Source organism: Nomascus leucogenys, chromosome 17, assembly GCF_006542625.1.
Source record: "Nomascus leucogenys isolate Asia chromosome 17, Asia_NLE_v1, whole genome shotgun sequence".
In the NCBI taxonomy this organism is placed as follows: Eukaryota; Metazoa; Chordata; class Mammalia; order Primates; family Hylobatidae; genus Nomascus; species Nomascus leucogenys.
The window spans coordinates 43,422,503-43,435,378 of NC_044397.1; the positions used below are offsets into that span (position 1 = coordinate 43,422,503).

A 12,876-nucleotide genomic window follows, 5' to 3' on the forward strand; every position below is an offset into this window, starting at 1 on the left:
TCTTCTGCTGCTGCATGGAGGGCTGTGGGTGCTGGAAACAGGTGATGCTGTCATATGGCTAGTCACTGGTATGAGAAGTTGTCTCCATGACTACTGTGGATCTCCCTCCATACCATTTATGGGATTAAGAATGCAGCAAGATTTTAAAAAACTGAGTCCAGTGAGCAGGATCACACATCTATGGTGCTTCACTCCCATGAGCTTATGTGAAACACTGAGATGAAGAAAGTTTTGCTTTAGGAGCTGCATTTAGGAATGCCCTGAAGCATACTGTTCTTGTTTGATGTAGATATAGTTACAGTACCATATTTCCTCCTCAAAGAGCTTAGCATCAAGAAGAATCACATCTGCTATATTTTTACAGATGTCAAATTCTCCTGAGCCATTTTTCTTATGCATAATCCATCCATTCATTTGTTTATACATTCATTCAATAAGTCCTTATTAAATGCATCCTGTGTGCAAGTCATTGTGTGAAGCTCTAAGAAGCAATGATGAATAAGCCAGATGGTTACTGCTATCTGAAGTTTCCAGAGTAGGGGGCAGGACATGTAGGCAGAAGAGCTAGCAGTGAACAAAGTAACTGTTGCATGGGGGCAGAGGTCATTTTGCTCCTGGGAAGGTGTAATACCCAACCCAGGCTCATCAGGGAAGAGGCCTGGCTGGTGCAGGGATGCTCAGCTGCGACCTGCAGACCTATTCAGCATTTGCTTCATCTTCATTTCAAGCTTAATCACAAAGAGGAAGAGGATGCTAAAAATTAAATAATTTATAAAGAGAGGTTTTAGGAGAAAAAAAGAAACAAAAATCAGAATCTCAGGCAAGTTTAAAATACATTTTTTTTGGCTTCTTTTCTCAAACAAGTGATGCCCTGCATTCCTTTCAGAATTAACATTTTTAAGTTCCCTGTGTGTCAGAACTATGACAGCCTAAACTGGTAATTCTTGTGACTTAAACCCTTCAGAAAAATGGTGCTTTTCACTGCTCCTCTTGGCCCACACATTCTTTGCATTTTAGTCTACTAATTATGTTTACAAAATGTCTCATTTTTGAAAAGCACTGTGTGTGTACTAACTGGTGCCTTTAGGGAATAAACTGGCAAGTAGGTCATACACTGGAAAAGTCATCCAAACCCACTGGGCTTTTTATTTTCAAGTCAGTCTGGGCTTTTTCCTCTTGCCTGCCCCTTTGCGGCCACAAAACTGAGTAGCTTGAGACCAGGGCATTGAATGTCAGCAAGTCAGGGAGGCAAGCTGATGCATGTCTGTTTAGTCTCAGTGCAGGGCGAAATGCCATCATTAATTCATTACCCAGCTGCCTGTCAAATAAATTGGCAATTACATCCACCGCAGAAGCTTGGAATTCAGTAAATAGCACGTTAGCATCTCTGAGTTGTTGAGAGATGTAAAGGGGAAAATTAAGCAACATGGTGTTTGTATCAGTAGCAGATGACAAGGGGCAGCATACACTGGTGATGTGATGTAGTGATGAAAAGCCTGCAAAGGGCTGGTAATGAGCTGTGTGGCTTGGAACATGTTAAAAACCATTGCTGATTTTCCACTTTTGTCTTTATGCTTTATTGCAGAGTTCAGCTCCTTCCAGCTTGGGAACAGGCTACTTCGTAAGTCTATCTCAACTTCCGCATATGTGCCTTGCATTGGCATTGATTTCCTTCTATAATGAATGCTCATTGGGATACGAAAAAAAAGTCTGAGAATTTCTCTCTCAGTCCTAAAGAGCAGACTGATTTCCATTCTTTATTAGGAATTGTTTTATTTTTAGAAGACATAGCCTGCTGGGCCCTAGGGATCTTAAGTAAGTCCAAGGTATATACCTGGTTCCTAACACCCAGGACATTAGCTCCTTACCTGGCCATGTAAGGAGATACAGGGAACCCTGATTAGCTTGTGCCACCATTTCTCCACAATTACTTTTTTAGTAAGAAGTGTCATGTGGGGGATGGAATTCAGGTTATGATTGAGATAACTGATTTCTTGAAGAACATCTCTTCATATACAATGAGTTACAATGAGTTGCCTTTTTTTGGTGGGGAGGACAGGGAATGGAGATGGTATTTTTTAATGAATGTTTTCCCTCACAGTCTGGGTAGCTTGCCTTTAGGTTTTTCTTTCAGCAATAATTAAAATAATATACTTATTTTTGCTAAAATGCAAAGTTTATTTCTGAACCTTATTCTCTGTCCTATAGGAAAGATGGCACTGGGGTGACCCTTCAGGGATTATCACAATATTGTGATAATCATGAATCTAAAATTCATTCTCAAACAGCAGTTGTCACTTCATTATATTTATTTATAGTGAAATTCTCCTTTCTGGATTTAGTGATCCTTTTCAAGATACAAATGAAAAAGAGTGACAAATAAGCATTATTTGTACAATAGGATAGCATGTCAATGTAGAAGTCTGTTGTGATACTTAAAGGAACCTAATTGGTGTTCTGAGTGATGAACACTGATACAGTCATGCCTCAGTATTTTCTGAGAAAATAGTGAAATCATGAAAATCAAATGAAGTGGGAAATAATTACTAATTCACTTTAGTTGCTTTTAACTTTTCTCTCCAATGCTAATTACTCTGGTTTTCTTCTGCCCATGTATTTCTCTCAATACATTTACATTAAATGTATGGAAACTAGCATCATTTCATTAATAAATGTGTATTTTCCAAGCTTAGCAAAAGTGGCATCTTCTAGATGTTGACTTTTTTTTGGTCTTAATCTATAATATGAGAAAAAGTATAAGGATGATTTGGACCTGCTTAATACAGTTAGCACACTTACCCTTGCTCCTACTTATTGTGGCTGAATATTTATGCTAACAGAAACAAGCAGGAACAAGCAGGATACATTCAGTATCCTGCTTCAGCAGTCGAAATAACAGACGTAGCCCCATCTGGCATCTCTTCACACCAGGCTGGATGTAGGTTGAGATGCTGGAAGTAAAATCTGGAGACTGCGATATCTATTCTCCATCCAAAAGCTAAAGCCTCCCCCTTTGCTGTCTTCAGCAGAAAGAAGGCCAAAGCCACTACCTTAGTCCTTGATCACTTCTGTACTGAACATACTAGTATTTTTTTTATTGTCAGTAGGATCACCCTGAAAGAAGAAAGTCATTTCTAGAAACATTGAGATTTTCGTTATGCTTTTTGCAGTTATTTTTCTCTCTAGTTCCAAGAATGGTTATTTTTATTCTCTAATAATATATTCTTATGATTTAAAGAGTCTTTAATTACATGTCTATTAATAAAATGGCTTTTACAGCACATTGGATGAGTATAAAAGTTTTCTCTTATTTTGGTAAAATTGCTGGTAGACTTAACTTTGCTTACATAAAAGTCTGTTGTATTATTAGCTTACATAGAGAAGATACATACCAGATGTATATTCAGCTTTCAACTATGACAAAAATGCCCTGCTAGGATGTGTTTCCAATAATGTGATTGTTATGTTATCAGAGTACAAAATCCATTGATATTGTTGCCAAGTCCTCATGAAAAGTATCTTCTATTTCAACTTTCTTTCCAATAGTATCACATGTAATAATTTCAGACACTAACTTCCACACTGGTGAGTTTCTTACTTTTAAGTGGAAATGATACGGGCACAGCTTACATTAGTTCTTTGCCAATATTTTATTTACACTGCGCTTTGTGATTTGTGCTGTCATAATAGCTTTTTACTTATGTCTGTAAAGAAGGCTCAGCTTCAGGTAAGTGAAATGGTAATTTTTTAAGTCTATCCTTACTCCTCTTCAGCATGTCTTTGAAATGTGGATGGAGGGAAATCACCTGCAGAGTCCAGGAGCTATTAGCGCAATTGAACCATAACATGAATTCTGGTATAAGAAAGCTGAAGGTGCTTTTAACAATCTAGAACCATTTTCTTGAACACTTTCCCAAGCCCCAACTTCACAGTCTTCCTTTGTTTCTATTTTATACTCCTCTAGCGCTTTTGTCAACAGAGGTAAGATGCTGTTCGTTGTGTATGTTAATAAAATAGACACCGGAGTATATACATGTACACACCCTTAGCCAAAACCAGTATATTTTACTTTCAGTTCTTTTATCTGTAGTGATACATTCAGGGGTTTAAAGGAGAAGGCTTTGTTTTTGATCTGGTTGTATTTGTTTATATCTCCTTGGTTTTGTGTTCCAAAGATGTCTGCTTAGGTCTGTCACTTTTCCAATCCGTTTAGAAGCAGAAGATTTGAGAAATGAGAACAGCAGCTAAAATCAGTATTTACATAAGCATATTGCAAAGAATTCTTAAAGTAGACAAAATAGAGAAGGATTGGAACAAACTTTCTACATTTTTGGGAGCTTTTGAATAATGTGGGTGTTATACACACAGAGAGACACACATATATATTCATTACACACTCATGCCCAGCTCATATTCTAAATATAAATGGAAGTATAGACTAGTTGGAATCGATTTGCTTTTTTTTTTCTTTTTTGGCAAGAGTACTAAAACTTGTTAGAGTGTGTGTAGGATTTTCTTTCTTTTTTTTTTTTTTAAACGTCAATGCAGTGAACACATTTTCTTTTCAATTTAAACGTTTTAGGCTGTATTTTCTCCTTAAACATGTATTTGAGGTTTCATTGTGCATAGTGTGTAATTAAGAACTTAGAGGCAGAATGATCTTCTAAGACTACTTGTATGGCCTTGGTCTGGTTATTTTATGTCTCTGAGTCTATTTCCTTATCAATACCTACCTATTAGTGTTGCAAATATTAAATGAGATAAGATATTTAATGAACACAGAATATCACTCTATATTACCAAATAATAAGTACTGCCTTCTGTTATTCACACAATCGTGTGTGATGGAGCAAAATTGGTCTCATCAGGTGGCTCTGCAATGTTGTGCAAAGTAGGTTTTATAATTTGTACCTGTAGGATAGGAGTATTTTATTCTTATTATATTTTTCTTGTAGCTTTCTCAGGAGCACAGATTTTGTATTTGATCAGTTATATACATTTTGTCTGTAGGTGAACATAAAACAGATAGAGTATTCATCCTCTGTGATTCTATATGAACATGATGATGTTGGAATGAACTGTTCTATTAGCTGTCCACATATTATGGTTGTTCTCTGTAATTTGTCAGTTAAGGTTACTTGTGTATTTTCTTCCTCAGAAACATTTGAAGCACTTGGAGCTTTTAAAGACTGCTTAGCAGCTTTTAGGATTGGGCTGAGAGGTTAAGGAACACCTGTTCAATATATTCCACTTTTATGAACTTGTATCACATTTGCTACTTTCTGACAAGAAAAAGAAAAATTGATGCCCTAGCATATATGAACACAGTAACTGAAATCAGTAGAATGAGAAGACCAGTGAGAACATTTCATGTTGGCCAGTGGTCTGGTATGTCATCACAGGAAAGATCTGGACTCATTCTTTATAGCATTTGACTCCATGTGGAGTTGGGCGCTACTTTTGGGGCAACTAACCAGCCAGGCAGAACTTGATTCCTGCTGTAAGGGAAGTACAGCCTTACTTTTTTCCAAGTGACATGTTCTGCCTTCTCTGGATAATTTTCAGCCCTCTTCCAGGTTTGAATCTAACTGTCTTAGAACCACAGCCTCAAATAGCTTGTATCCTGCTTTTGTAAACTCCAGTAATTTCTCTTAAGGATTCTCAACTAATAATTTTCATCTTCCTCAGTTGGGTCACGTCTAGTAATTGACACACTTTAAAGTTATCAGGGAAAACAACTCACTTCTACTCAGTGATTAAAACTGCCACGTTATATAGTAAAGGGGAATTGTGTAGTGGTATACATCTTCAAATGGGATTTGTATAATTATTGTTTTCCTGTGCAGTTGAATTACTTAAGTTGTGTAGGTAGTGCTGGTAACACGCAGTAGGTGCAAAATATTGACCTGTAGCTTTCCATCCAGGGTTATAAAGGTCATAGTGGGAATATTCTTTGCCCCTTTCTAAGTTTTTGACTATAAACCCTTGAAATATCTCCTGTTTTCCTTTGCTGTATAACTTCTTCTTTTTTCTTTTTGACAGGGTCTTACTGTGTCACCCAGGCCATAGTGCAGTGGTGTAGTCACAGCTCACTGCAGCCTCAGCCTTTCTGGGCTCAGGTGATCCTCCCACTTCAGCCTCCCCAGTATCTGGGAGTAAATGTGCATGCTACCACACCTGCCTAATTTTTGTATTTTTTGTAGAGATGGGGCTCTACCGTGTTGCCAAGACTGGTCTTGAACTCCTAGGCTCAAGCTATCTACCCACCTTGGCCTCCCAAAGTGCTAAGATTACAGGCGTGAGCCACCATGCTTGGCTGTATAACTTCTAGAACTGATTTGGTATTTTGTTTAACCATAGTTGCTTTTTAACCATTTTCCCACTTCCCCAGATAATACTCACCAGTGGTGCTTGTGGCTGCAACATTTATCTTTATATAACTGCCAGAAAATATCATGCTTTTATTATTTTCCCATTGCTCTAGTATATTGACTTTGGAAACAAAAGATGTCATTCTACTCTAGCATTCTATTTTCAGTAGTGGTATTTCCATTTATAAAATATAGTAATTTTTATAAATGCCACCATGCCCATCCACTTTTAAATATTTCTGACACATTGTATTCATTTATTTTGTGGGGGTGAATTCTTTTTTTAGAACATTCAAATTAATAATTTTGCTTGGTTTGCAAGAAAACTGATGCCATCAAGGAAGATGAAAAGTTACTACGCAAATTTCAACAAAAATTTCTATAATTTATAAATGAGGGCTGGGCACGGTGGCTCATGCCTATAAACCAGCATTTTGGGAGACTGAGGCGGGTGGATCACTTGAGGTCAGGAGTTTGAGACCAGCCTGGCCAACATGGTGAATCCCCATCTGTCTACCAAAAGTGCCAAAATTACCTGGGCATGGTGGCATGCACCTATAATCCCAGCTGCTCAGGAGGCTGAGGCAGGAGAATCACTTGAACCTGGGAGGCAGAGGTTGCAGTGAGACAGGATGGTGCCATTGCACTCCAGCCTGGGCAACAAGAGCGAGATCTCAAAAAAAAAAAGGAAAAAAATTTATAAATGAAGTTGAAAATTCAGTTTTTTATTTAATAATCCCAGTCTCAGATGCCCTTTCATTCTTTGAATTTGCATATCTCTATAAGATTTCTCTTTCAAAATTTTCTGGTTGTCTTATATATAATACCTTGTATAAGCTGATCTAGCAGTGGCTAGATAGGATCAGATTCAGGTTTGGATTTTGGCAAGGATGCCTCATAGATCATGTTGTATGCTTCAATTAGGAGCCACATATTTAGTTCTTTATTTTTGTTAATGTTAACAGCCATTGATTAGACCCAGTGTTCATTAGGAGCTGCAAAATGGTGATATTGCAGTTACATCATTCTGTAAAGAGAAACATCTACATTAACTACAGGTATTTGGTTATCCTGAGGTACAGTTAACACACTGTATTTAAATAAGAGGGTTTGAGCTCTCCAGAGAACCTATCACTATTTTTAAGATTTCTTAGGGGTTTTAGTTTCAGAAGTACAGATACATCAACCTGGTGCTGACGGCAGCTCCATCCAAAGCAGAAGAAATAGTCTTCTTCCCCACTTGCCAGTACTTGCTGTGATGCTAGGAAAGGATTTTGTATAATTCAAGTGTTCATTGATCACCTGTTACGTACTTATATTTAAGATAAATAACATTAAGTATTTTAACACTTCCCCCCAAATAAAGACCCTAATCTTTGTATTTTTTTTTTTTTTTTTTTTTTGAGACAGAGTCTCACTCTGTCACCCAGGCTGGAGTGCAGTGGTGCAATCTCAGCTCACTGCAAGCTCCGCCTCCTGGGTTCACACCATTCTCCTGCCTCAGCCTCTCCGAGTAGCTGGGACTACAGGCGCCTGCCACCACGCCCAGCTAATTTTTTTGTATTTTTTTTTTTTTTAGTAGAGATGGGGTTTCACCGTGGTCTTGATCTCCTGACCTCGTGATCCGCCCCCCTCGGCCTCCCAAAGTGCTGGGATTACAAGCGTGAGCCACCATGCCCGGCCTGTATTTGTTAGTAATTAACACTAGGTAAATTAATTTTTGGCCATTATTTATATATTGACAAACATCTATTATAATGGAAATATTTTTGAAAATCTAAATTTTATCTAGAAATCCATGAAGGATATCCAGTTATTATTAGGGCATTTGGACTAATTGATAAAGAGTTGAGTTGGAAAACTACTCTCCAGATGGAGATTTCAATTCATTTTAGCTCACAAGTATGACTTAAATATCTACTCTTAGTTCTTAAGTTGCATAATGTGTAAGCATGGCCCTCAAGTCAAAGATATGTAGCTGAATTTGAAGCAAAGCAAACTGATTGGTCTATGAGAAGTGTAAGTAGAGCACTTGGAAGTATAAAGGAGGGTCAGTTAAATGTGGCAGGCTTAAATTGTGCAGAGCTTGATGGATGTTTAGATAGTCAACAGGAAAGAAAGGGTGGAACGAAGTTTGAGGCAGAGGGAGCAACAAAGACAAGAACACAGAGAAATTGCATAATAGTGTGGATTGAATTGACTGTATGATGTCTCTGGAGAGACACAGGACTTAGGTTGTCAGGGAATGTTGGTTGATTACAGGGAATGTGGGATAAAGCCAGGGAGGTAGTTGGGTGAGTGGGGAAGAGATGGTTTGTAGAGAAGGACGTCAAGTAAAGGATCAATGACTACAATACTCTTACTTGGAATTAGTCCCCAGAAGAGGAGATTCGAATGTAGGAAAATGATGAGTTTGGAAATTAGAATAGGTAGTTAGAAATTTAAGTGTGTATTTAAGTGTAACTTAAAATCTAGGACATTACCAATGCCTTTGAAGCTACCTGTGTACTGTGCAGAAACATTTGGGCAAATGAAAGTTGTTGCTCTTCCTTATGGGGAAATATTGTCACATTTTTTAACTGTAACCTTCAAAATACTACCCTTAACTGTGTTTTCCTCCTAGTAACAAAACCAGAATCTAAGGTGTGTTCTGATAGACTCCTCCACATGGCACAGATAAACTCTCTAATTTCAAGGGCCTTAGACAGAAAATATAATTGTATTTCCCATGTCTAATTCTTACCCTTTTTTGGTCATGTTTTTGATCTGTTGACATTTTAATTGAGGGAATAGGATCAGTGAGCCAGGAGCAGACACATCTTGACTAAATGAACAGTACAAGTTAAACTCTGGTGAGAGACATTTAAACATTTGTAGAATCTCTACAATAGGATGACTTTTCCAGCACACCCTGTAGAAATTATCTTCTGCCTACACACTATATTTAACTTCGGCTTCCTCATTCAATACAAGGGAACTGAGAAATTGGACAAAAAATAATCAGGTGAGAAAAGATCAATTGGTGTCTCCAGTTGCAACCAATAATTTTAACCCTTTCATTTTCCCAACATTTAAATGAGGGAATAGGTTGGGTATTTTTAAACATTTGCTATCTACAGGAATCTTTGTCATTGCTGTTGCAAACTCTTTAAGGAGATGAGCAGAAAACTTAGGTGCTACTGATGGATGTGGGGAAATCGCCCTCAGCTGATATCTCTCTATCCTCCTAACCTCCATCTCTGGCCTCTCAGATTTAGAGGGAAAAAATGATTTCGGAGAACAAAGATTTAATGAGCCACTAGGCAAGAGAGTGGCTAAAGGACATTAATTTCTAATATTTCAAAATTTATGATTCCAGCTGCCTTACAACTAGATGTCTGCCATGTGCAACCATTGCTTGTTGCTGTCCTCACTGCCTTTCTTTGCTGTCCTTTGAGCCACAGGAATACAAGGCCATAGTGCTGCTTAGTCAACACTGTTCTTCACTGTCAACATTGAAAGAAGTCCTGATTTCAATGGAGTGGCCGAGTCTGCTTTTGTTTGAAAGTAATGTATTTTAAAATTCATTATGAACAATAATGCAATTATTCATAATGAATAATGTTTTATATTTGCATCATTCATTTAGGGCTAGTACATAGAGGTATTGAAGCTGTTGGCTTAGCCTGTTCCATGCTAGTAGATCCTATTGGACATAGAGATGAAGTGGTAAAGGCTTTAGCACAGTGCGTTGACAGTCCCAGAGGGAATGGACAGGTCATTGCCATGGAATTCTGAAAATAATTTTATCTTCATTTTCATCTTTTTTTCTGACATTGGCTTTAAGGAAGGTTGCCTTATCCTTGTTGGAGATTTCCATATTACAGAAATGTTGCATTTGTTGATACGAGCGATGTAAAATGACCCACAGGCAATGTCAATTTCGGAGGTTTACTCTGATTACCCACACAACCCTTATTTTGACAGATTTAACTAGCCTGAAGTTTTATTGACTATCACTCAGAATCTTTCAGATCAGAGAACTCATTCCTTTGCTTAACTACTTAAAAAAATATTTTTGCTGAAATTGTAAATTAGATGCCTCCCAATCCGTTGCATAAGAAACTTATAGCTTGGTGAAACACCAAGAGTATCATTTGAAAAGAGGTTAAAAAACACAACTGGGGCTTGTTAAAGAGGAAAAGTGGTATTTTAACTCCAAGTGTCACATTTTCCTATAGTCAGCTCTAGCAGTAAACAAGAGTTATTGGAGGCTTAGATAGTTTGAGACACTTCACTTATCTCCCAGTACTTGACTTCAGAAGCCAAACATTTAAAATGTGTTTTCCTCATGTAAAAATGTTTATCCATTTAAAATACAATGTCATTTTAACAAAAGCACCCTGGTGACAAGCTGTTTAGACATAGCACAGTTGATAAACTGTCAGGTCCTGTACACATACACTTGAAAGGACCAGCGCAGTAACACAAGGATTGGCATTATAAATCACTGTTAAACCTTAATTTGCTTAGTAGGCTAATGAATGATCTCCAATTTTTCTTCAGTAATTAGCTTCGCTAACAGCCATGTCAAAGGGACCTTCCTTATACTGTATTTAATCTCTGCTCTGAAATCTTTGGTGTCTAGTTTGCAGGATGAATAAAAACAAACAAAAAACATTTCAGTCTCCATTGACGACTCCCTGGTAATAAATCCAGATGTAGGGATTGTGGCTGTTTTCAAGTAGAAGCATTGCCAAAGGTGATGACTGTCTATTAGGGCTTATAAACTGTAATATAATCACAGATTTGGAATGGAGTGGTGAAGCCAGATAATTGCAGTGTTTCCTGTCTAAATGTGCTGCTGTGTGTAGTGACCTCTGATTTTAAGGAGCTGTTAAAAATGCAGCAAACATAACAGCTTTGGTTCCTAGAATACTCCTAATATTTCATATTTTCATCACATCTCATAAAATCTTGCCCAGACCAACAAATGACTACTTATCTGTACAGCTGGACTGCCTTAGAAGGAAATAAGAGAAAGTCTGAATCATGTAGGTTAGCATTACAGAGACCCACCAAGAGCTCACCCAAGCCCATGCTGTGCCATATTTCTCTTACTGCTCCTCAGAGTTCTCCCTTTCCATTTTTAGTCCCTAAAGAGAACACTTGCCTCTTACCGTTTGTAAGCAGATCTTATCAATAACTTACTTTTTCCTACCTTTGTGGAAAATAGACCCAACATTGCCAAGAGAACTTAGGGTTCTATACTGGGCAGAGAAATTCAGGCGAAGTTAATATCTCAACCCAAAATCAAAAAGAGACAAGAAATTTAGTTCTCTCAGAATTTTTTAAAATTAATTTTTAGAATAACTTTGCAATAGAACTAGCTCTGTGATATGAAAACCTGGTTTTTCTGGGAGGAACATTAGTACTAGGACATTCTGAGAAACAAAGGAAGCTAGTGAACCCAAAATGTTCTTTTAATCAGATATTAAACAGCTAAGCATCATGACCAAATGGAAGCCTTAAATTGCATTTGTACAGAAGCATAATAGAGTCACAAGTTGTTTTCGCCTAATTGTTTCTAAATTGCCCACTTTACTAATTTGGTAATTACAGTAGACCTATTATTTTGATTTTACATAGGTCTGGAGTTACAGAACCTCTAGGTCAGAAGGGACTTCAGAAATCACCTTACCCAATCACCAATCTGAGACATAACTCAAAAAGTTATGTATTATTAGAGTAGGCTGACAATTTGGACTGTGACCTTGCTCATCCTGGATACTGTCCTTCAGTTGTTATAGTTGAAAGTCACATTAATTTTTCTGCCATGCCACAGTGTTTTCTTGATGTCAGTGACTGTTTTCATATGTGATACTGTTACATCTTTTTTATCAAAAAGTCTAATAGATTCTGTCTTAAGAATAGAGCCTTTATTTAAAAATCTCTGTTGAAGCTTGTCATGGTATACTTAGTATACTCGGCTTATCACTTTAACTTATGTAGATTCTGTCATGTAATATATTGTTGTTGCTCTTAGTTCCACATTGGTGAAAATCATCAAGTGCTACAACTATCTTTGTGACAGTTAAATTTTAGTGCTACTAGATTTTACTCATTGCTCTTCTTGTAATGCCCCACGATTTGATATATGCTGACTGAGTATTACAAGTCCTGTGTATTTCTTTCCATTGATGATTCTTATCTGGAGCTTTAACAGAAATCAGACATTGTTCCTCTGTTTTGGTTATTTATCGATACATCTGGAAAGAGCTTTGAGACAACCTGTAGGCATACTTAACATACTGTACCTTTTTTCTTTGTAGCCATCCTATACAACTGTTTTAAAAAAATTAGCTGGACATGGAGAAGTGTGGAACCATTGTTCTGTTACACAATGGCAAAATAATTGACCATTAAAATATACCTGTGATAGACTTAGTTGTGATGTGGATGCATTCATGGTAAGCTTCTCTGAGTTATTCTAATGTATCTGAACAAGCAGTATTATGTAAAAATA

General features: G+C 37.3%; 1 protein-coding gene across 6 annotated transcripts in view; it reads left to right on the plus strand.

The window, feature by feature from the left end:
- Nucleotides 1-12,876, plus strand: part of AUTS2 (activator of transcription and developmental regulator AUTS2) — a 1,215,593-nt gene that overhangs the window by 557,406 nt on the left and 645,311 nt on the right. For all 6 annotated transcript variants that reach the window (XM_003276049.2, XM_003276050.2, XM_030796682.1 and 3 more), the window contains exon 4: nt 1,586-1,621. In XM_003276049.2, the coding sequence (XP_003276097.1) occupies nt 1,586-1,621 (36 nt within the window). The remainder of the gene's footprint in view (nt 1-1,585; nt 1,622-12,876) is intronic.